This window comes from Cricetulus griseus, chromosome 3 (genome assembly GCF_003668045.3).
Source record: "Cricetulus griseus strain 17A/GY chromosome 3, alternate assembly CriGri-PICRH-1.0, whole genome shotgun sequence".
NCBI classification, from domain to species: Eukaryota; Metazoa; Chordata; class Mammalia; order Rodentia; family Cricetidae; genus Cricetulus; species Cricetulus griseus.
The window spans coordinates 157,622,359-157,648,831 of NC_048596.1; the positions used below are offsets into that span (position 1 = coordinate 157,622,359).

General features: G+C 38.6%; 1 protein-coding gene across 3 annotated transcripts in view; it reads left to right on the forward strand.

The window, feature by feature from the left end:
- The window catches only part of Inpp4b (inositol polyphosphate-4-phosphatase type II B), a 373,594-nt gene that overhangs the window by 144,693 nt on the left and 202,428 nt on the right, over positions 1-26,473 (forward strand). For all 3 annotated transcript variants that reach the window (XM_035442520.1, XM_035442519.1, XM_035442521.1), the window contains 2 exons: positions 19,070-19,181; positions 25,979-26,051. In XM_035442520.1, the coding sequence (XP_035298411.1) occupies positions 19,070-19,181; positions 25,979-26,051 (185 nt within the window). The remainder of the gene's footprint in view (positions 1-19,069; positions 19,182-25,978; positions 26,052-26,473) is intronic.

Sequence of the window (26,473 nt, forward strand, 5' to 3'; positions counted from 1 at the left end):
AAGTATTTAACAGGCTCTGAAGGGAGTTATAGAAGGAAGTTTGTCTATCCTTCTTGATAATGAATGATTCCACAGTCACATTGGGAAGCAAGGGATTCACTGTAGTAGTAATTTGGATGCACACCATGGACTAGAACATTGCAGATAATGCCTCTACCCTAATGGATGAAGATGAAGATGCTTATAAGAAAACATTTTCTACACACACAAAACAGCACAGGGGAGTCACACATGGGAACTCCTGCTGCCCTATAGACAGTGCAGTCTATGAGCAGAAACCCAGGAAGGAAATAAAACGGGGAGATGAATTCATCCCCAACGTGACTTGCTCAAGGAGAGATGAATTAGTATAACAGAAGGAAAATTTCCTTAGCACTCAAGAGCAGGCTGCCAAGAACAAAACCAAACCACCGCTGTTTTCCTCGAACATTGCAAAATCAAAATAATGCTACTGCTTTCCTTTGGCTTTCAGTAATACATTTGAAATAAAGTCAAGACATTCTTCTGACCTGAGTATTCTTAGGTAACTGTCAGTTCTTCTGATGACTCAGTTTCCACAAGATGAACCGGGGAGGGGGGGTGAAGGAGAATGTGGGCTACAGGCTCCACTCATTGAGGGGAGCACTGATATTCAAGGACTTCAGAGCTTGTCTAGTAACCACAGAAAAAGGGTGCCAAATCCAGCATTAGTTACAATCAGGTAATCTTTTTACGTGGAACACATTTCTTCTAGTTACCTGAAATTTACTGAAGAATGTAATAATCTCTTTTGAATCATAACTTTTAATGCTATGGCTTCTGATCATCTGTGTCCTTTTCTTGTTTGAAATTCAATCTAGATACAATCCAATATATTTCTTTAGGTAAGTCCTTAGAGATGCACAGCATCTGGGCAGTGACAGTACAGGACTTTAGTCCCAGCACTTGGGACACAGAGGCAGGTGGATCTCTGTGAGATCAAGGCCAGCCTGGTCTATAGAGTGAGTTCCAGGTCTGTTTCACAGAGAAACCTTGTCTGAAAAAAGGAAGTGTGCAAGGAACTTTCAATTACTAATAGATGCATCTTGCTATGGTCAGGAATCTGAAAGGACATCTCAGTTGTGGGAGAAGCAGAGGAAGAAGTAGACATCCTCCTTGGGTACTCTATAGAAAACTGGTAGAAGACAATTTATTTGATTTTGCTGTTGATTTATTTTTGCTGATATGCTTATTTGGTGCAGATAAAAAACCAATATATTCATCCTACTTCCTCAACAAAATAACAGAATTCTGTCTAAATCTTTATGGCTCTATTTATTCCATTTCAACTGTGAAATCAGCTACATTTGACTTCTAGAATATTTACCAGATGATTTAGCAATACAGAGTTCAGACAATACAGCAGAACAAGTTAGAATCAGAAGACAGATCCTTGACAAGACCTTTATTCCATCCCTCAATTGTTAAGACTGCCTACCCTGTCATGCTTTTACTGAACTCAGTGTGTGTATTTTCACTACAGTGTTTACTCATGTGGCATTCATACATGTCCTTTGTCACCCTGCATCTTCATGAACTTGTATACTTTTTCTCTTTTCTGCTCTGCCTCTGTCCTGATAGCTTCCACTCTCCAACTGAATCCTGATATCTGAGGTCCACTCTCACATGTCTGCCAGCTCTTCCCGACCGGCTTTGTTTTTAATTTTTTGTTCTCCATAAAATATCTGAATCTTCTGAAATTGAGGCTCTTGGGTTCCACTGCTCTGGTGAACTTCATCTGTCACCTCTATCTTGTGGGACTTTTAACTGTAGGCACAGTACCATTTCAGCATGACTTCTTTCTGACTATTGGATTCAGTAGCCATATCAGTGAGCTTTATAAAGCATTGGACTCTTAGGGCTTTTCTACCCTGCTTCAGTATCTCTTCTTTCTTAGGGTTACTTTCTTGCTACCTGACAAATGGTATTAATGCTATCCCTTCAGGATCTCCACTTTAAGCGCATTGTTCTGGATATTACTAGAACACTCGAAGTAGTAGCTCTGTGACCCACAAATAACTATTGCTACTCCAAATCCTTGTCCTGCATAGCCCACTCCAATATTCTGTCCTTTTGCCCAACTAAGGTTTCATGGTACATCGCCTAGAAATCATATGCCCTCAACTCCCAAGTCTCCCCTTTTCTATTGAACAAAAATATAAGGTAATTAACCCTTTAGCTAAAATTGTAAGTTACTATTTTTGATAAAATAACAAATCTAACTAAAACCACTGTCTAGCTCACCTACCTCATGATTGTATTTCTGCAACTGAATAGACAGAGGCATCTGACTTCCTTGATCACAGGCTGCATTTGTGAGCATGCACCCTAATTTCTTGGGTATCTTCCATAACAGTGTAGTACTGCCATTTAACCCGTGATCGATTTATTCATGGTCTCACTATCTGGGCAATTGCTTTATGCTATAAAATTCCTTAAATCTTCAAACGTTATGACATCTTCCTCGTTTTCAGCTAATTTATCTGGTTTCTGTTTCACTGGGAGAATTTGACAGTTTCCCACAGTGTATTACTAAACACTATTTGTTCCTCTCTTGAAAACCATTCATACACCAGGTGTTGGTGACACACGCCTTTAATCCCAGCACTTGGGAGGCAGAGGCAGGCTGATCTCTGTGAGTTCAAAGCCAGCCTGGTCTATAGAGCGAGTTCCAGGAAAGGCTCCAAAGCAATACAGAGAAACTGTGTCTTGAAAAACCAAGAAAGAAAGGAAGGAAGGAAGGAAGGAAGGAAGGAAGGAAGGAAGGAAGGAAGAAAGGAAGGAAGGAAGGAAGGAAGGAAGGAAGGAGAAAACCACTCATGTTTTAGATAGTGCTTTGTCGTATCTGAGAACCTGGCTCTAGAGATTATCTGCTTTTTCTCATGCATCATAAACTGGTATCTGCTGTATGTCTATCAGCATAAAAACACTCCATTTGGCCATTCACAATGCCTCTCTGACTCATTCTCTAGCTCCCTGCAGCTTTTGCAGCAGAACCATTTCACCTGCTTAGATCATTTTTAAACAATGCCTCCCTGGGCTATCATCCTTGACACCTTACCTGACCAGCAAGTAGCATGATCCTAGGTGGTATTGTGTTGTTAAATCCCGTGCATAATTCCCATTGCTCCTCTCACTAAAATATATCTACACAGTAGATCAGTTGCCCACTCCTTAAAACATATTCTTCGCTTGATATCTGGAAAACCATCCTTTTCCCGACTTCCTACCACCAATGACTATTTCTTCTCTGTTCCTCCCGGTTGTTTTTCCTCTTGGTCTGACATCTTAGTATTGATAACTCATACACAGCAATTTAGTATAGGAATTCCCCCATTTTCCCTCTTCTGTCATTCTTTTCTCTATAGCTCCAAAGGTTTCATTAGCCTCAACTACCCTTTGTTTATGCTGTAAAGTGTGTGTGTGTGTGTGTGTGTGTGTGTGTGTGTGTGTGTGTGTGTGTGTGTGTGTGTTGTGTTTATTTATATGGCTTTGTGCATGCTATATATGCATCCAATTACTAAGGTATTCCTCCAGTCCTTATATCTATATTCTGATATAGGTGTCAATCAAATCTTGTATGTATTTCTTCTCTCCTCTTTCTCACCCAACTTACCTGGTTTCTGCTTAGATAGGAAGGAGAATCTCACAGTTGTCAACACTGTAATGACTGACTTATCTTCCAGAATTACACTTCCTGTCAAAAGCCAACCATCCAACCACTTACTGATAAGTAAAAGCCAAATAGGCATCTCAAATCTAAACTATTCAAAATTGAATGCCCCTCCCTAAGTACTGTCCACCTTTCTCCCAAATGTTGTGAATTATCACAGCTTCTCCATGTCAGGATATCCAAATTCTATCCTCTTCCCCATTATAATCCATGTTTTCTCTCTTTATTTCTCGCTGTCCTACCAATCAGGTATTGTATAAGTCATATCTTCAAATGAAACTAGCCTCTGATCCACCTCAACTCTAGCCTTATCTCTCTCAGTTGTCTATGTGGGGCTCTACTCTCCAGCTACCCTTCATCTCTGCACTTGTAACTCAAATCATCACTTCAAAACTTATCTCATTTCAAAATTCACTTTTGACTATTCTAGTAGAAGAAAAATAGAAGTTCCAATATTGACCTTTAAAACTCTAGAGTCTAAACTCTTTCATAAACTTTTGCTGGTGGGAGCCAGGATGCTAGGACAGTCCCCAAGATCCCCACCTCTGGGGTAATGCTTTGTATAATGCCTTCTCCTTCAGTTTGGATATAACCTGTGAAAATGATAAAAGAACCAGTTTGTTCATTAGTTCAGTTCTCATCCTCTGGTAATGGGGTAGTCACTCATGTAATTTATACATTAGTAGTCCAGGTTATATAAGATACTGTCTTAGTTAATTGGACATGGCATGACTACTGTTAGCTCTGAAAAAGCAAACTACTATGTTGCAACTTCTAAGGAGAGAGTATTGGGTGGATATAGAGAGCTGAAAGTAGAAACCCCAATCACATAGCCACAGGGAATACATTCTCCTAACTCTCATAGGAAACATACTCTTTACTATAACCTCCATGAGAGATGAGAGACTATACCCAGCCTGAATCTTGACTTCAATTTAGTGAGACCTTGATTCATTGACTCTTAAAGATTTTTCAGTCACAGAACCTATGAAATTACTATGAGTAACTATGAGTTACTAAGTCTGTGAAAATTAGCTAGCTTGTGTTAAAATTCACATGTGCTACTTGTGCTGGTTATTTTAACTCTCAACTTGCACAGTTTAGAATCACTTGAGAAAAGTCTTATTGAGAGATTATCTAAATCAGATTGGGCTGTGGGCATGCCTTGGAGGTGACGTGATAACTGATATAGAAAGACCCACATCATTATAGGTAGTGACATTCCATAGACTAGGTCCTAATTTAACTAACAAGAAGAGAGAGAGAGAGAGAGAGAGAGAGAGAGAGAGAGAGAGAGAGAGAGAGAGAGAGAAAAGCAGCCTTGGTGCATTCATTTCTCTCTGTTCCTTTTTTGGGCTTTGTTGCTTTTGTTTGTTTGTTTTGAGACAGAGTTTCTCTGTGTAGCTCTGGCTGTCCTGGGACTTGCTCTGTAAATCAGGCTGGCTTTGAACCTGGAGATATGCTTGCCTATGCCTCCTAAGTGCTGGATTAACAATATGTACCACCCATGGCTTCTCTCTGTTCTTGACTGTGGATATGGCTGTCCAAAGGTCCTGAGTTTGTGACTGCCCTGTAATGATAACCTGGAGCTGCTAGTGGAATTGACCATTTCTCCCCAGTGTTACTTTTGGTCAGGATGTTTGAGCACAGAAATAGACAGGAAACTAGGATGGATCTCTTAGTTCTTTTTTCCTAGTTACCTGAATTCTCTGCTCTTTAAAAACATGGTAGCACAATTTCTTTTCAAGGCCTTTGAACCCTCTGTTTTCTGTACATCTTCCTTCAGGCAGATGTACAGCTCAGTCTCTCTTCCTTTTGGTTCTTGTTCAAATATCACTTTGAAGACCTTTGTCCACCCTGACTGTAAACAGTGCCCCTTTTTATCCTTCTACACTAACTGTTTTTCCTCTAGGGATCTGGCCATCTGATATGTAGCTTGTTTGTTTCTAGCATGGAATTTCCATAAAGATAAAAGCATGGTTCTCTTTTGGTGTGTTTCATTCCTGAGATTGGAATAGTGATTAATAGTACAAATAACAAGTGCATTTATTTATTTATTTATTTATTTATTTATTTATTTATTTATTTATTTTTGGTTTCTCGAGACAGGGTTTCTCTGTGGGTTTGGAGGATGTCCTGGAACTAGCTCTTGTAGACCAGGGTAGTCTCGAACTCACAGAGATCCACCTGCCTCTGCTTCCCAAGTGCTGAGATTAAAGGTAGGCGCCACCAATGCCCAGCCACAAGTGTTTTTAAAGACTATTTTCTCTTAATTTTACATCATTTTAGTATTTTTATAGAATGTTTGTGAATTTCAAAGTATTATTGTTGGGAGATGTTGCTAAATTAAAGGGGAATAAAGAAAATGACATTTGGAGAACTGAAAGATTTTGTTAGTAAGTCACAGAAGAATTTCAAACAATTCCAGAAGCAATTAAGCATGAGCATGTAGGTCATGAGAGCTGTTCAGTATCAAAGTACATGTCTCCTATAATTTAAAAACTCATTGAATTTCTGACTGGACAGGTTTGAAATACATTATACTTTAAAATCATGTTAGCACACCATAATTTTGACCTTTGGTTCTGGCATGCTTGAAGAAATCTCTTGTATTCCTTTCTAATATAGAAGCTGGCACAAAACTCAGAAGCACAAAAAAAGTCTGATGAAAAATATGTACCTCAAAATCTTAATATTAAATACAGCCTTATCATCAGCATTTAATAACTGAGTATGCAAATTCTCTGTGATTGCCATGTAGTGTATGTGTTTAGTATTAAAGTGCATTTTGATTAGCATTTTAACATTTGCAAACCAGTCACATGAAAAAAATTATGTAGAATGAACAAAACCTCTGCCCAACCTTAAAGATACATAAATTCTTCTCTTTTAAATATTTTTATTCTTATATTTTCTAGTTTTTTTTGTGTGTATGTCTCTGTGGACACATGCATGTCACAGAACTCACGTGAACCTCAGAGGACAACACTCAAGAACAAGGCCTATCCTTCCTCTGTGTGGGGTTCAGGAATCAAACTCAGTTATCAGGCATAGTAGCAAGCATGATGCAGGAAGTCATTTCACCAGCCCCATTTTTTCCTTTCAGAAAAGTCTACCTTTAATCACATTTAATGGCTGCTTATGTACTAACCCTGTATAATCCTATTCTTGATACCACTTCCTTCCCCTTTCAATAGCCTCTTCCCACATGTGAGTCAACCCTCTTCTCTGCCCATCCTTTCCCTTAAGCTTACTCAAGTGAACAATGATAGCAAATAAACATCATAAAAGAAATCAAAACTCAGAAATGGTTTCTCTTCTATCTGTCTCAATGTGTACTTTTGGCAGTGGATGACCAACTGACTTATATTCTGATCTTGGGTCACTGGTGTGGTAAATTCAGTGTGTGTCCTTGAATGAACAGTTTCTTATCCAGTTTGATGAGATGTGGTATTTTTCTTTTATTCCATATATGAGATTTCTAATGTGTTTAGTTACTTTATAAGCATAGTGTGTAAGATAAAATGTATACTTTGAGTCTAGCATCCCATGGAAATATCAAAAATTAGATTTGGTTGAAAAACCCCTGTCAGATGTTGTTTTGCTTTTTATTCATTATCAGAGAAGATTGCTATCTTTATTCTCATTTATTCAGCTTCACAAACTAATAGAGTAAAGATGGTTTGTACATTTCTGTGAATTATAACACACAACTAAGTGCACACCACAGCCCCAGAATCAGAGTATAGGTCAGGCCCATTACCACAAGGAAGCCCCCTCCTGCTGCTTATCAACTCTGATAATCACCCAAAGCCACCTCTGTCACCAAAGGATCTATTGTCCCTTCTAGCAGATTTTTAAGATAGAAATTGAACAATTGGGAATCTAACAGTATCTAAACCTTAAAGATTAACTCCATTCACCCAGTCTAATACCTAGAATTCCCACAAGCATTACGTGAGGGTGTCAGTCAGTGTGCAGCCTCCGTGGCTGCCAAGCTGTTGAAGCAGCACATTATAGTGATTTTAATCTCATCAAAACATAATTTAATCTCTTCACATGGTTTTGCCATCTGTACACCCTCCTTTTGAAATGTAAGTGTTCAAATATTTTACACATTGATTATTTAGGCTGTTTTTTGTTTGTTTCATTGTTGCAAAGTTCTGAGAGCTGTTTGTAGAATTTGAATTCAAATTCTTTTTTACACATGCCACGTTGAAATATTTTCCTAGTTAAAACTTGTATTTATTTTATCATCATCATCATCATCATCATCATCACCATCATTTTGGTTGTTCAACACAGGTTTTCTTGTGTAACAATTCTAGCTTTCCTGAAACTCACTTTGTAGACCAGGGTACACTTGAACTCACAGGGATCTGCCTGCCTCTGCCTCTTGAGTGCTGGGATTAAAGGCTTGCACCATCATGCCTGACTTTTTATTCTTCTAACAGTGTCTTCTCTAGAGCTGAAGTTGTCAACTTTGATCATGTTCTAGTCTGGATTTTTCTTCTGCTTTCCTTTTTTCTCCCTCACTCTCCTCATTCCTCCTTCCTGCCATGTACCCCTGTGCTTTGATGTTTTGAGATAGTCTTATTATTTAGTTTAGGCTAACAGTGACTTACCCATTCTCTTGCCCTCACTTCCAAAATGCTGGGTTTACCATAATTAGCTCCCATATCCTGATACATTTCTCCTTTCATACGAAATGAATTTGGTGTCACCTGTTCTTTGCCTAAGTCTGGTCCACAATTTCCACTGCATCATTTTTATAAGTTTAGGTTCCTGGACTACCTAATCTTTTAGTAAAGATGAGAAGTTCAAGCAGAGTTTTGTTTTTATTATTATTACAAGTAAAGATCTAATTGTCTCAGTACCATTTACTGAAAAGGCTTTTTCTACACTGACTTGCTTATAACCTTTTCAGAAACTAATGGGGCATATTGCCTGTCATTTCCTTATTTAGTTTTCACTAATGAATCCTTGCTGTCTTCATTGCTATATAGCTTCTGTAGATTTCTAGTACATCTTGCAATCAGTTCCAGGAAGTCTTTCACTTTTTCTTTCTCAAAGTCCTTTTGTCTGTCCTATTTCCTTTGCCTTTCCCTGAACTTCAGAAGTCATCTCTAGAAAGTCTCTGAACATTTGTTCTTGAATTTTTGTTCGTTTCATAGAGAATCTATAGATCACCTTGGAGAGAGCTTTAATAATTCAATATCTTCCAATCCTTTATCAAAGTTTGTCTGCTTATCTGGACTTTCTTTGATGTATATCATTAGCATTGATATGTCTTTAAAATAAATACATTTTACATTTGTTGATAGTTAAGCCTAAACTTCTTATCTATTTTGTACCTCCTATAAAGGTATTTAGAACTGTGTTTTGCAGCTAATTATGGCTAAATGTTTTTGTGTTAGCCCCTTGTCTAGGGAAACCCTGCATTCCATTTTCCAACTTCCATTTTCCAAACCATTGCATCTTTGCATCTACCCTTTCCATCTGCCATCCAGGCACATTAAGGCCTTCCTGATGCTCTGTCTTATTATGCCACTTCTCAGAAGCCCTGGTGCACTGTTCTCCATCAGAGTCACAGCCTGTTAATCGGAGCCCAGTAACAGCACTAAAAGCACCCTTCACTTTCCTTTCCTCCTTCTCCAGGACACTTCTGGCACTGCTTTGTGCCCTGCAGCTTCTCCCTGCTGGTTCTCCATCATAATTATTTGCCCCCCTTTTTTCTGTATAATTCCACCCTCTTTCTGGGGCCACATGACAGTTGAAGAGAGATGACGGAGATGTAAAGAGCACCATCCCGCACAATTGAATTTTCGTCTTCACTGGAAGAAGCTCTCCTCTCATAGCTCGTAGGAACGTATGAGTGTTAGAGCAGCCTAAGAGTCCTGGTTCTATCCACTTCATTGCTGCTCCGCACCACTCTCACCGTGAGATTACATGGGAGAGAAAATCCTTCATTTTTCAGTCTCAGGAGTCCTAACTCCTGTATCCTGAGCTAACACTAGAGGTCTGGACTCTGTGTACACGGAGGATAAGCTCTGAGACTGGGACTGTGTTTAGTCTAGGTCACGTAAGATCCAAAAGGAAATGGAAGTTCATCACTGCTGCCTGGCTGGTATTTGAGATTCTGACTTTCTCCTCTCTTATGTCTGATGCTATTTACTTTTAAAGTCCTCAAATACCAGAGTGGCCATGCTTTGTGCTCTGACTTTGTAGCTCATTCAGGGTTTGAGAGCACAGTAGCCCTGCTCACTGCCTACAACTGTAATTCAGCTGGCAGAGGATGCGATCCATCAACTTCAGCATAGGCTTAGTTTGCTTCACATTCTGACAAAGGCGTTTCTAATTAGTTGGCCTGTGTCCTCACCTTATATGCCTTAATTCAAGGAAATCATTTATGTTTCACACTTATCATCTGACCAACAGCTTCTCAAATACAATTTGTTAATTTATTTTGAGGAGAATAAAATTTGCTTTTGTTTATTTCTTTTTTTCATTCATTTATTTAGCTCATAAATAAAGTCATGCACAATTATGATACAGAATACAGTATGTTCACAATGGCATGGCTAAATTAAACCAATTAACATGTTATATCACACATATTCATCATTTTTGTTTTGAGAACACGTAAAGTATATATATTTATCATGCTCTCAGTAAACCTCAAGACTTCAGATAGTCCATGCCTCTTGTCCAACTGCAGTTTTATATCCTTAAACCAATCGTTTCCCCATTGTTAAAAGACCCACATTGAAGCCTAATAGCCACAATTCTGCTCTCTGTTCCCATAAGTTCATCATTTCTAGGTTACACATAAAATTGAAATTGTGTGACATTTGTCTTCAAGTATGTCACTTTTTTTTTTTTGGCAAGCATATAACTTTACTACTTACTAAAGATGAAATCAAATTTGCATGCACAGGTGAGCACTCACTGAAACACCTTGGATTCATCACATATTTGAGTTTCAATTAGCATATATATATATATATATATATATATATATATATATAGAGAGAGAGAGAGAGAGAGAGAGAGAGAGCAATAATGGCAATATGTTATGCATCAATAGCAGCAACAGCTTTTCCAGGTTCTGCAGTGCTTTGAACAAAATTGTAGAGACATCCAGCACACTCCATTTTCAAAAAACAACAAAAAACAAACAAAAACAAACAACAACAACAACAACAGCAAAAAAGTAAAAAACAAAATCCCAGAAAACAGCACAGTTCTGTTACTCTTGTGGTACTTGGCACCATTTTTTTTTTTTTTAATTAGTTTCTCAGTCTTCATCTGGAAGGAAACCATTCTGAGCAAAATCATTAAAAACAGCTCTGATAAACCATGGTCACTACTATGTATCATAAAGCATGTCCACATATGAGTGAGTACATATCATATTTGTCTTTGTGTGATTGGGTTACCTCACTCAGAATGGTTTCTTCGAGTTCCATCCATTTTCCTGCAAATTTCAAGATTCCATTGTTTTTTCTGCTGAGTAGTACTCCACTGTGTAAATGTACCACAATTTCTCTATCCATTCTTTGGTTGAGGGGCATCTAGGCTGCCTCCAGTTTCTGGCTATTACAAATAATGCTGCTATGAACATGGTTGAACATATGTCCTGGTTATATGAATGTGCTTCTTTTGGGTATATGCCTCATACTGATTTCCACAGTGGCTGTACAAGTTGGCACACCTACCAGCAGTGGAGGAGTGTTCCTCTTTCTCCGCATCCTCTCCAGCATAAACTGTCATTGGTATTTTTGATTTTAGCCATTCTGACAGGAGTAAGATGGTATCTCAGAGTTGTTTTGATTTGCATTTCCCTAATGACTAAGGATGTTGAACACTTTTTCATGTGTCTTTCAGCCATTTTAGATTCCTCTATTGAGAATTGTCTATGGTGTTTGGGGGACTAGCTTCTTGAGTTCTTTGTATATTTTGGAGATCAGCCCTCTGTCAGATATGGGGTTGATGAATATCTTTTCCCAGTCTGTGGGCTGCCGTTTTGTCTTGCTGTCTCCTTTGCCTTACAGAAGCTTCTCAGTTTCAGGAGGTCCCATTTATCAATTGTTGACCTCAGTGTCTGTGATACAGGTGTAATGTTCAGGAAGTGGTCTCCTGTACCAATTAATTCAAGGGTATTTCCCACTTTGACTTCTAATAGCTTCAGTGTAGCTGGATTTATGTTGAGATCTTTGATCCATTCTGACTTAAGTTTTGTGCAAGGCGATAGGCTTGGGTATAATTGCAGTCTTCTACATGTCTGCAGCCAGTTATGTCAGCACCATTTGTTGAAGATGTTCTCTTTGTTCCGTCGTATAAATTTGGATTGTTTGTCAAAAATCAGGTGTTCATAGGTGTGTGGGGTAATATCAGGGTTTTCAATTCTATTCCATTGGTCTACCAATCTATTTTTGTACCAATACCAAGCTGTTTTCAGGGCTATAGCTCTGTAATAGAGCTTGCTTTTGTTTATTTCTGTCAGTTGAATTTCTCATGTCTTATCAGCATTTTTTTCAGTAATAAGGAGGAATTAAAAAACCAGTGAGTCTGATACATGGATGAACAATATTTGCATCATATGCTTTTCTTTTCTTGATAACCCAAGCTTTATAACAATAATAATGTATAACTAATAACAACTGTGACAATAGTTCTCATTGCTGCATAACAACAACAAAAAAAGCCCACTTTTGTCCAAACTCAAAAAGTTCTGATTTTGCCAACATGAATAAGTTCGTATGGATGGGAGATCTTCATTAAAGACCAGTTTCTCATTCTCAATCATATAGCTATATACTTCACAGGAGGCCACTGAGGAAGGTGTGAGGTTTGCTAATCAAAGATCACTGTACTTTCCACTAATCCACGCTCTATGGATTTTGGGGCTAGGGATGTGTCTCAAATGATGCATGTTTATTATGTATGATCAAAGTCCTGTTTTTTATTCCAATTATTCCTTAAACCAGGCATTGTAGCACACCCCTCTAATCACAGCACTTGAAAGGAGGAGGAAGGAGGAGCAGAAGTTCACAGTCATGCTTGACTACGTAATGAATCCAGGGAAAGCCTGGGATGAATAAGACTTTCTCTTAAAAAGAGATAAGGAAGTGAGAGATATTTAGCTGTTAAGAGGACCTGTTGTTTTTGTAGAGGATCAGGGTCCACAGCACCCATGCCAGTTGTCCAATAGCTTCTCATAACTATAGTTCTAGGGGATCTTATACCCTCCTCCGCCTTTGAGAGCACTGTGTATGTGCAGGGTACACACAAACAACACACACACACATATATAAGCATATGAGTGTACATATGTATATAAATATACATAAAAATAAACCTTTAAAATGAAGAAACAATTGTTTAGTGATAAGGTAAGTCATTATGAATCAAAATGCAAAGTTTTCCATAAACTCTGGCAGTTCCTGTTATAAGCTCTGGAAAAGAAGACTATATTGTTTAGCCTCTACAATTTAGACTGAACAATGACTAAATATTTTTGATCTAAGAAACAAATTAAAATAAGAAAGAGAAGGGTGAGGGCAAAGAACCTGGTGTAGATGGGATATGAGAGGATGATGCCCGGGAAGAAGAAGCAGGTTCTTCAGGTAGAACAGAAGAGAGATGAAGCTGTGTGGAATGTGTTCGAGGAAAGGAAACACATCAGAGACACCAAGAAGAAGGAAACACTAGGACATAGTGACAGATTGGAGAACAAAGACAAAGTAAAGGTAGAAAAGGGATATTTAGGGCTTGGGTTTTAGAAATGAATTCTTTTCATATAATCGAGTTTGGATTTGAAGAAAAGAGGCCTTGGCTGAAAATTCATAGAGTATAAAATAGTGAGGTCAGGAGAAAGGGAATTTGGAATTCTAGAGTGGTAAACTGGGGGCACAGCTGGGTTTATTGTATTGTGTTAGTGTATCTTAGAAGAGGAGTTGACTCATAAAAGATAAAAGTGCCAAGGGTGTCACAGTAGAATGTGTAGGCTGTAAAACTGAGACCTATTAGGACCTAATGCTTAACCCTACTTGCTTGGAAGAGTTCTGGGGCTTTGAATATTCATTAATGTTATACAGAATACAGATGTCTTCAGTTATTTATTCCTACATGAACTTCTCACTTCCATACACCCTGGGTTAATCTAATGGTATCATTATATGCACCAGAAAGACTCACTGTGTCTGCTACATATGGCCTTTGTTTATTTTTATGTCCAGATGAGATTTTCATCTCCTAGTTACATGTCTAGATAGCTTAGATGCAAAGCATGTCTCACAGCTGCAAATCCCTGTGTATGACACCAGGACTGCTTGATATTCACAAAGTCTGCCCGTGCTAATGATGGCTTTCCCCTGGATGTTTACAGAGACATTTGTTGGTTTGCATTGCAGTGGCATTTCCAAAAGAGAGGCATTATTTACATTTTGATGTTTAACATCTTTGGGGGTGTTTTCTTTTCCTTTTCTTTTTGATCTTTTAAAGGATGGCAAAATAGGTAGGAAAAAAAGCTTGGAGAATGTGTGTCATTAAAAGACGGTTTTACATTTCCTTCTAAATTCTGAAAAAGATCGATGTATGTTTCAACCTATGAGATTGAATATTTCATTAGGAAGCATTAGGAGGTGCGTTTTAAAGTCAGACTTTCAAGAGCTCCCATCATTCCTGTACTCCATATCTCTAAAAGCCCAGGTGAGAAGGGTGTGTAGATTCCTGTCCTGACATCCCTCATTCCACACCCTGTCATAATTAAATATTTAAGTCCCTTTGATGATGGAAATGGAACTTGATGCTCAGATGGAAATCCTGCAGGGAGCATGAGTTATCCCTCTTTTTCTTTTCTCATGCTGGCCCTGATATTAAAGAGCTTGCAATGCACTACATGACAGTGCATGGCTGTATCTCTTCATGTGCATGGGTTATTTTTTTTCTCTCATTTCGTTTTTTAATTCAAATTAGAAACAAGCTGGTTTTACATGTCAATACCAGTTCCCTCTCCTTCTCCTCCTCCCCTGTTCCCCATCCATCCCCTATCCCATCCCCTTTCTGCTCCCCAGGGAGAGTGAGGTTTTCCAGGGTGAATCTTCAAAGTCTGTCATATCATTTGGGTCAGGGCTTAGGTGCTCCCCCATGTTTCTAGGCTGAGAGAGTATCCCTCTATGTGGAGTGGGCTCCCAAAGTCCATTCTTTTGCTAGGGATAAATACTGATCTACTATCAGAGGCCCCATAGATTGCCAAAGCCTCCTCACTGACACCTCTGAATCAGTCGTATGCTGGTCTGGGGTCTATGAGCTCCCCCTTTTTCGGGCCAGCTGTTTCTATGGGTTTATCCAGCCTGGTCTTGACCCATTTGCTCATCACTCCTCCCTCTCTGCAACTGGATTCCAGAATTCAGCTCAGTGTTTAGCTGTGGATGTCTGCTTCTGCTTCCATCAGCTACTGGATGAAGGCTCTAGGATGGCATATAAGGTAGTCAACAATCTCGTTATTAGAGAAGGGCATTTAAGGTAGCCTTTTCACTATTGCTTAGATTGTTAGTTGGGGTCAACCTTGTAGATCTCTGGACATTTCTCTAGTGCCTAATTTCTCTTTAAACCTATAATGGTTCCCTCTATTCATAATAGAGGTGCATGGGGTATTTAAACTTCAGCCTCATTGTATTGCCACATGAATTACTAGGATGTACTGGGATTGTCTTTGTGTTAGCTTTAATCAAATTTGTTGTTCAGTTACTCCCCAAGTTGGCAGGCATTTGGTTTGTTTGGGGGTAAATGTAGATGGGTAGGTGGATTAGGTACAAGTGGGGAGGTTGGATCATGCCTGACACTTTTTCACATCTGTATCAACATGTCAGCCACTGATGTGTATGTGTATAAGGAGCTCACAGAAGTGAGTATGCAGATTAGAATGCTGTTTTGTTTTTTTCATAGCAGTTTTTTACCATTTTTCAGTAAATTAAACTGAATCCAGAGAGTAGAGCTGCAAGTAGAACTGGGGTTTCTTGGTTCTAGTCCAAAACTACCTATAATGCATTTTTCTGGAGATAATGATACATTTTCAAAAGTTAGAATCTAGTAGGGTTTTCATGCTGAGTAACGTTTAGGCTACTGTTGCTAAAGCTGTTTCCATGTGATGAAAAATAAGCTGAAAGCAGCTAAACATGATCGTCTGAGCATGGAAGCTGAGGTTCTGGCCAAAGTATTTCTATTGTGGAATGGCATTAGAGTACAGTGTTAAAATTAAGGAAATTTTGGGTTTAGTTCTCAATCTGAAAACCAAAACATAACACCTGTTTCTAAATCTTTAAGAAGTTGTTTTATAAAAACCTTTAGGTTCATGGACTGTGGCTTTGCCAACTAAGAAGCATGTTGATGGCTATGCTTTGGGTGGGAAAGTATTATAGAACAAACAAGAACCCAAAACGTACCATTATAGTCTGGTTCAATAAAGGACTGAATGAAGCTGTGGTATCATGGATTCAGTCCTTAGGTGAATAATCTGATTCGACTCTGTGTGTCACAAATCTCAATGGGGATATACACTTCTGAGAACTTCAAACAGTTGCCTATGTAAAGTTATTCTGAGAGAAAATTCAAGCTAGAATTCTATAGTCAGTAGTTTTAGCAAGAGCCTTCCTTTTATTCTACTCAGTTTCTAAATAAAAGTCTATAAGGCAGTGGTTCTTAATCTGTGGGTTGGGTCATTACCCCTTTGGAGGTCTAACAATTCTTTCACAGGGGGTCACCTAACTGTCAGAAACACAGATATTTACATTAAGATTCATAACAGTAGCAAAGTTACATTTATGAAGTAGCAACAATAATAATTTTATGGGTGGGGGTTGGGACAGCATGAGTAACAGTGTTAAGGTATTATAACATTAGGAATGTTGAGAGCCACTGATATAGGGGATAAAGTAGGAAACACAAAGGCAGGTAAAGTCATTGAGCAAGCAGCCAGATGATTTAAAAGGGAACAGAAGATCAGTGAATTGGAAATTTACACACACACACACACACATACACACACACACACACACACACACACACACACACACACACACACACACACACTTGCGCATTGTCTATTAATCTGCCTTAATGTTTCGAGAAGGTTCTCTTGTATGGCAATAGTGATTCATCTATCTGTTCTTGCCATTAGGTTTTAAAATTTCACAGCAGTACTAAGTTGCTATAGGTGCAAACACTCCTGAAATAAAGATGCCAAGATATAACATGGGCTTTGGTTACAGTCATTCTAGCCACTTAAGTAATGAGGATTGCATTAAATGTGGTGACATTAGAGATTCTATTCATGCCTGCTGCTGGATAGCTGTTAATACTGAGTTGAAGTGGAGAAGCTGAGACCTTTATAAGACACTGGCTGGACACCTTACCTTCATCATCTCTCTAAATCTAGTCTGGAAAAGGAGGTCTAAGTCACAAATGAGAAAAGGAAAACTTCCCATGACTTGCCACCTCCGTCCTTAGGTACATAGCTATACACATCATGACATAAATCCCTTTATTTGTCAGCACTAGAAGAGAGAATCATTTACCAGATGATTATAAATGTAATGTGTGTTAATTGAGAGAGAAATCCAAGGTGTCGTATAGTATATAAACTCTACATTTCTTAAAATTAGACTAGCTTACTGTGCTCAAACAAAAATGTTCAAATACTTTTCTTTGAGAATTAAAAGGTATCTTTGAGATGGGTTATCAGTTGCAGGGGGAAGTTTGCACTTCCCTAGGAAACAGTAATTCATACTACCAGTAAAGGTCATGATTAAACCTTTTAACTACAGGTATTGAAGAGTTGTTCATAGATATGCCATTTTGTGACTTATAACACCTTGTTTTGACATATTTAAGCAGAAAACGATAAAATGAATGATCTAAAACAATCTCAGCATTGGCACTTTTATGGCATTTTATACTGTCACAGATCACATCTCATCACACACAAACATCTGATGAATGTTTTCTATTTTTATCTCAAAACTGGAGTTGATATTTTAATTCCTATAGATTTAAAAATTATAAGAGCAGTTATTTCATATCTTAGTAAAAATATGGCATACCATTTAATAATAAATCACACTTTTTTCTATTTTATTATAATGTGAGGTTAGTTGTACAAATATCACCAAGATTTTCTTTTGGTACATTTTAATTTCTACATTTTATTTTATTAGAAGAAAAATGACCATGATCTAGTAACACAATTGTGCATCATTTTCACTTAATTTACTCATTCTTTAATTAGCATTTTGATGAACTACATTAATTTTCTTATTTCATTTTCTGATATCTCTTAAAGCAATACAGGGATATTCAGAATGTACTGGTTAAATTATATACAACATCAATACCCAGAATAAAGTTAAGCAGATTTCAGAATCGAACACTAGCAAAGAGCATTAGTGTCTAATCAGAGACATTGAGCCCACAGGGCTTAGAGGGAAATTATAACACACCAGATCTCTGGAATTGCACACCCCTTGCTTTCACAAGGCTGAAGAGAAACTTAGTACCATTGTGTTGGCATTTCTATACTTCGGTGGAACCACTTATTCTTCAGATTTTCCTACCTAGGGGTTGGAGGGAAACCACTTATTCTTCAGATTTTCCTACCTAGGGTCTTCAAGATTGGTGGCTTGTTAATTTTATCTTTAGCTTGCTTTATTATTGCCAATCACAGTATTTTATACTGATGAAAATTATGATGATGAAAATCTTACTATTAAAATCAACATCACCACTAGATATGGATGAGGCTTTCAATGACTATTAAACATAAAGAGTGTGGATGCCTTAGGTTGCCACTTTGCTCTTGAATGTATCATTTCTGCTTTGGATCCCTAACTTTTGTCCAATGCTGTATGACACAAATTCATTGGTTCTGCTTCATGCATCCTTACTTAGGTTTTCTGGGACACAATCTTTTTGCTTTCTCTCTTGAGAAGAAAATAAATACTAGTAACTGTCAAATTGTGGAGCCAGCAGTACTTCTGTACTAGACATGAGCTCTGTCTCATGTGGTTGGGACAGGGGTCAACAGTTGTAGAGATTCGCACTTATAACCCAGGATTTATATATAACATAGTGTAAGGCTTCGATCTCTTGAACTGTGCATTCTTTCCTCTGGGGTGCTCCTGAGAGCCTTTTGGTAGGTTCCTCTTCATATTGCAGTCTATGGTCCTACCTCATGAATTCATGAAAATGACAGAGTGCTAGCAATGTGATTTGTCTGTTTAAATAACAATCCCTAGTTTTCAGAATTAAATGTGTTCTGGATGTGTGATAAGAGAGAGGATAGTTATCATACTATTTTTATTGATTTTTCACTTGCAGAACCTCAGATGGTGGCAAAGTGGTTGGGACCATAGAAGTCAGCCTCGTGAAGATGGGGGAGATTGAGGATGGGGACACGGACCACATCACGACAGTTGTGCAGGGACAAAAGGTAGGATCACAGTCAGCTTGTTGCACAGATTAAATTTGAAATGATAAGCTTGGCCAGAAACCTGTGTTGCCAACACCCTGTGGGGTTTGAAATCTCATTATTCAAAAGCTAAATGAGAGATCATCACTGAAATCGAAGCACAGTATGAATGTTTCCTCTCTGAAGCAGAGAGCCTGTTTCCTCTCTGAAAGAGAGTGCCTGTTTGCCCAGAGCTTACAGCTTTGTGCCGTTCAGAGCACCTTTCTCTTCTGTCCCAGCCCCCATGTAGATATCATCTCTTCTCAGTGGAAACAAAAGTGGAGATCATTGTTGCATTTTGCCATGATTACACAGCAGGATTCTGGGAAGGTGACTGCCAAGCACAGTCTGCTCTTTATTCCCAAAGACGTCTTTGGAAAGAGATGCATTTCTAATTTGAATTTTATATGAAGGATGGAATATTGAACAAGAACTTTGTATTTTATAAAATTGCACAGAGAGAAGATGGGAGAGGAAGGGAGAGAGAGAGGGAGAGAGAGCCGAATAAATTATAGACATATGTCTGGATGACATTCAATGTTAGCAATATAATAACTAAAATAAAACAGTGCTTTTGAAGCCTAAGTCCAAGTAATGTCTGCAAGGCCTTTTTCTTTCTTCTCCCTTTTCTGTAACAACAGCAATAACAAAAGACAATATAAATATAAGCCTAAATCTTTTTATTATAAATGTAATTTTTATCATACTAAAGCAATTGGGACACACAGTTGAGGCTGAAAGCACAAGCATGTGTGAGACTAACATGTCTACTCTTTGATTCATGGCAGACAACCACAGTAGGTCAGATGTCTCCAATGGAACCTAATATAACACAAGTGGTGGAGAGAAAGAGATGCTCAGGGGTTTCAGACATTTCCTATATAGGAGCATACAGATTCTCAGAGAAACATAAACAAGATGCAGTCACCGATACCATTTAAGCAGCTCAAGGCACTAAGGATGGCTTATGCTCATTATAGATCAACAACGTTTTGTACCAAGACTCTGATAGGGAATATTGCTCTAGAAGCCTTACCCCTAGGAATTTGGAAGCAGATAGCCTAGTCAGGGGTAGATTGTTTGTTATAGAGAGCAGGCAGGGTCCTAGGGAGTTATTTCAGAATTTATCTATATTCCAATTTGGACATTATCCAAAAACTTTAGGGATACAGGTGTTGAACCTTGGATTGTTGAAACAGCTAATTTAAGAGAATGCTAGTCCAGCATGCCAGGCGGTTCCAAGGCCTCACAGGAAAAAGGCTGACACAGACAAGTTCATTAAGATTTGTTTAGATATTGGACCAGCTTACAGTCAGGGATTAACGATGTAGGCTGCCTTGCAGGAACTTCAGTTCAAAATATGTTATTTCTACAGAGAAAGCAAGGAATGTAGAGGATGAGAGGCACAAAGCCTTCTAGAGGTTGATTTGCATATTATCAGGAAGAGCACTGGGTCAGACAGAGTCACAACAGAAGAGGAAATAGAGAATCAGGCTCAGGCCTGAGATTCAGGACAGAAAGTCAGCCAGAGATCAATTATAGTGGGTCTGCCCATGCTCAGAGGACAGAACTCAAGTTATAGACCAAGGTCAAAACTTAAGAAAGTTGCAGCCTGAAGAGGTGCTACCGAGGCTGATGCCCAGCCAAATGTATAGAAAATACTAATAATATGGCTAATCAAAAACTGTTTTAAGATCTTGTGGAAAAAGAAAGGCAACATAGATAAATTTGGAGTTGTTCAAATTTTGGATGCACATAATTCAAGGATTGGCTATAGCTGCTATGTTACAAGAGATTTCAATTAAGAATTTTTCATTTCAACAAACTAATCATAACCTAGGCAAAAGGAAAGATGAGAAACGTGTGCATGTTCTTCGTGTATGGTATGTTCACACAGGTATATATGAAATGTGATTGTGAATGTGTGAATGGTGATAAAAGGAAGTGCTCAAATTGCTTTTGATAGGATTAAAAGGATACATTAATTGCTTCAGGTATAGTTTAAAAGCTACCTAAATTGCTTTTAATAACAAACAAAATGTCCTCATGTGTCTCTAGTTGTTCAAAGGAGGAGAGCAGCTGTACATTCTTATTATCAGAGGACACATAAGAGGCAGACCAGGGCACAACGTGTAATCCCAGCTATCTGGATAACTGTAAATCCAAGGACAGTGGTGGCTACAGCGTAACTCTGAGGTGCAACCATGGATGAATGATCAGAACTTTTCTGAAATGTTAGACTGTATGATCTTAATCAACTTCCAGGGGTTTAATAGGAAGTTATTTTAGTAAAACAATAGTTTTTTCTTACTATAACTTTGTCTTAAATGAACATTTGAAAGGATAAATCCTGTTGTGACTTATTGTCTCGTTTGTTGCTCCTTTACGTGGAATATGTATTAGTCAGGGTCTGTAAAGGAACAGAACTGAAACTGATAGAATGAATGTGTACACGTGTGTGCCTGTGTACCTCCATATGCATGCATGTGTGTTTTATGAAGGATATGGTCCAGGTAAGCCAACAATGATTGCCTCATGCTAGAGAGGTGGAGAATTCGGTAGTTATTCAGTCCATGAGGCTGGATATTTCTGCAGTCCTGATCTGGTGTCAGAGGCCTGGAGAATTCTTGGAGAGCTCTTGGTCTTCATTCATGCTGGTACACCACCAAAGAAGTTGGTTCTAACATCAGGAAAGGAATGGCACAGCCACAGGACAGATAAACTTGCCAGCAAGAGTAAAGGCCAACAGGCTAAAAGCAGTGTTTTTCTTCTGTGCCCCTTTCTCTGGGCTGCCACCAGATAGTACAGCCCATATTCATGATAGGTCTTGCTGCTTCAAATACTCTGCCTGAGAAACACCTTCACTGGAAAGGCCAGCAGCTTGTGTTTCAGCTCATTCCATTTATAGTCAAGCAAACAGCAAAGATAGCTAGCATAGTATATGCTTGACACTTGAGCCTTAGGAAATACCTATTTGGGAGATTATGCTTATTTAACATTTACAAATATAGTTATTTATTTTTAAAAGTATCTAGGATTGCCTTTCAAAAATGTTTCTATTTTCCCTGAGCAGGCTGATGTTTCCTCCTTCCCCAAATCACATTTTCCTCTCAAGTCCTCCAGGAACATTGGCATACACTGTGACATATGCCAAGGTTGCCTATGAAAGTTGGGCCATGACGAGTTTCTGCAGCAGATCCTTGGGTCTGTGCATTTGAGATGTCTGTCCTGGGGCTTAGTCCTCCTGCTCCAGCCACATTCCCCAGAGCTTTCCACACAAAGCTTATCTTTGCCACCACTACACATGTTCTCATATTAAGTTGGACAAAAGGCAATTTGAATTCTGAACTGGGCACCAAGTTCGAAAGTAAGCAGGCAGGCTCGCCTGAACCTGTGACCACATACCAGGACTCCCGTTGTCATTTCAAAGATGAACTGCAGTCCCTGGATGTCCCTGTACTGACTGTTCTCTCAGGTCACCTGGCCCTTGATATCAGGCCATTACTTGAATGAAGTAGTGGAAAATGAGGGATGCTAAGTTTGCCCCAGGACACATTTGCTTTCTCCCAGCATTTCCCCCACCCCTGAGCTCCACTTCAGTGCTGTGACAAGGTCATGCAAACTGAGGGATGTTAAGTCTCTCTTGAGCCCCTCAGTCTTCTCCCCACAGTTTACCTGCCTGTACTCTAGTTCACTAATATGGTCAAGCTGTGTAAAAACCCAAGTGGTGCTCTTTGCAGAAATGTAGAACTTGTTACCAGGGATGTGCCCCACCAAAATACCACAAAATTTTTATGGGCCAGTAGTACAGATTAATTCCAGATGGAACATTTTCATAGACATTGATGTTCTCAGATCATACTGTGTGTGTCATAAGTTAACATAACTGATAAATGTGCTAAATATTTTTGGCATAATCTTGATCCTATCTGGACTTTCAACAAATCTTGTCTTTTTGCAATTTCCTTCCTTCCTTCCTTCCTTCCTTCCTTCCTTCCTTCCTTCCTTCCTTCCTTCCTTTCTTTCTTTCTTTTTGCAATTTTCTCTTCTAAAATGACTTACACTCTTCTGCCAATCCCTAAGAAAATTTATGGTTAAGTGATGAATATATATTCCATACTCATATACAGAATATTCATTTGAATTACATGAATATACATTTTATTTCAGTGCTTTATGACATGTTTTAAGAACAGTAGAAGGATAAATTTCTCTGTTGATCTTCCCACTCAAAACTTTCTTGAACCGTGGGACACAGTCTGTCACTGGAGCTGATCTATATGTATGTGGCTGATGACCATAAAAGAAATTAGTCTAGGAGCTACTACTGGAATAGGAAGCATCTTTATAGTCTACATGGTTTTGAACTGTTGGGGAGATGGCTTATTTGATAGTAGCACTTGTCAGACAAACATTTGAGACCCAGTACCCACTGAACAGTTAAGCATGGTTGTGAGTGTCTGGAAGGCCAGCACTGTGCACCTGAAATAGAGACATACTGATCCTGAGAGCTGCTGGCTAGCCAGCCTGGCCAAAAATGGTGAGCTTCCTGTTTCATGAGAGACAGCCTCTCAAGACACTGAAATGGAGAGTGATAGTAGGAACACTCAAAGTTCTGCCCTGTCTTCCACAGTATGCACATGGATGTTGGTACACACACACACTCTCTCTGTGTGTCTCTGTCTCTTGCTCTCTCTGACAGAGGGAGTGAGATAGAGAAAGAGAGAGAAATTAGTAAATAAAATTGCATAGATTTGAAGTGGAAGAATAGAACTTCTATTAGCACTACAGTTGGGAACTTCAAGAGGTGGCACATGTATCTTGTAGACTGAAACCTACAAAAGGCTGTCACTTGCACTAGTTAGTTTGGGATCCCATAACAAAATACATGCCTAAGTGACTCTTCAAAAACAGATTCTTATTTTGTTAGAATCTAGAGTGTAAAAACCTAAATCAGTATCTAGCCAATTTGGTAACTTGATTCCTGGTGAGCAATATTAGTTGATTTAATCAGTTGTGTGGGGGTATTGTCTGATTTTGTATCATGGATCTAAATATCCTTAGAACTGTGAATAGTCATTTCAAAATCAGAATGCTATTAAGTTGATATGACACCATCTGCTCTGCAATTAAGACGGGGGATGTGGAGTGGGAAGGTCCCATTTCTTCGTTCATAGTCACAGATGAGGGTCCTGTACTAGGAATCATAAAGTGCTCTCTGATGACAAAGAGCCAGCACTGACTCCATGGAGGAAAACAGTGCCTTGGAAGAAGAGCCCTGATCTCTGTGAATTCAGTATTTTGTTAAAATGTTCCTTATAGATTGCTCTGCTATGTTCTGTTAACAGTGCTCTTCTTCAAGAGAGCTGGGTCTAATTATTTCATGGACAGCTGTTTTTACACAAACTGGGAAAGAGTTTTTATCCCAGTCTGAGGCAGCTAGATCTGACTTCAGTGAATAGACACTCCACATTGATGTGATGATTGCTGAGTTCCCATGAGGTCGTTTAACAGCTTTGTGAAAACTGAGATGAGATGGGGACATATAGGAAACAGGAGAAATAAGCCTTACATAGACCAAGTCTCACTGCAGGTGTCTCCAGCCTAGCTATGAGAAAAAGGAAAATGACCACAGGTGACTTGTAGTTAGTCAGAGAATCATTTAAAAGAATAAAGTTCATAGTAACTCCTGTATAGATGGAATTCAATACAGAAACTGTATTAACAAACTTACCGTGTATTGTATATGAATGCAAGGCATAAGTAGTAGACAGAATTTAGAGTCACTAACAAAGACTTGGAATTTTTATCTTTCACTTCAAAAATGTTTCAGAAATATGTATATTCCTTTATTATGAGGGCTGCATCCCTGGGAAAGGAAGAAGGGGCATGAATGAGGGTAAGGAGATGTATATTAGAACAGACAGGAAATAGCCCAAAGAATTCTGGGTCAGCCTTCTGGGGATGGGAATCTGAGGCTGTGGATTGTTCCATGTTTATGTTAACTGTTAATATCTGGCATGCTTGCTGTGAAAATTCTCCCTGCTTCCTCTGCTCTTTACCTAGGGAAGAAGGAACATACATTTCTCACCAGCCACTCAAGGGTTGGGAGAATTTTGTTTCTTCTATCAGTTACAGCTTCATAGAAAGACGAGTGAGGAACTGTTTGGGGCATTGTCTCTTGCTATAGTTTGATCACTGGGGACATGCAACTGCCCTCCTATGTGCCTTCTTCTCCTTCTATCCAGAGAATTCTTAGCTTCAGATGTTATGAACTCTCAATCATTGGTTTCACAAAGCAAGTTACTTAGAATGCAGCTCTTATTTTAAGAGCAAGAGTTTGCACTGTATTGCTAGAGACAAAGAATATCTGTTTGTCCTATCAATAAGATTATTCGATATGCTTTTGCTTTATTTTAATGTTTCCTTTACTTACAATATATGTAATGATAAGCTAAAATTCACCAGTGTGAAAGGAATATAAATATTTGATCATTGGCTCTCTTTCCTAAGAATGTAAATTTTGTTTTTCTGCTCAAGGGACAGTCTTTCTTCTTTTTAGTTATTCCTTAAGTGGCCTTTATCCAGAAATAGATTAATGTAAACACGAGTAAAGGGTCACAGCAAACAACACAGCCAAGACGAAGCAATAGACAAATGATTGTCTAAAACTCTTGAGACTACATCCAGAGCTTCATGTTGTTGCAAACAAAAGCAAATCATTTAGTCTCCCATTTCATCATTTTAATGTGTGATTAAATTTTTCTATTAATTCCTAGTGTGCACTAGCATATGAATGTGCAGCACCAGACAGTGTGAGCGGGAAGGACAGCTTGCCTTTATTAAATGCAGGTATGTAATTCAACTTTGGATACTTGTGTTATATGCTATCTGAACATAAATTTTAATTTCCTGTGAAATCTATGGCCTTGAACTTGGGCAACATCCTCTCAGAGGCACTCCCGAGTACTGTTTACTCCAGGATTGATGGGGTAAAACATAATGGATTACTAATTTTCTCTTTTCCTGGAGGTGACAGGTTTGGGGTTATCTTCCACTCAGTTCTGAATATAGTTCTAAATGTCTTCATCTAGGCAACCTCATGGAATGTGTAAATGCAGGGTGTCAGTGCTTCTTTTTAGTCAGCTTCCATTAGGGAAAATGAGGCCAATTGAGTCAGTGTCCTAAAGATTAGTGTTTTCAAATCTAAAAATGCAAACAAAGTATTAGACCTTTGATAAGAATTGCATTGTGCAAATAAAATATTACTCATA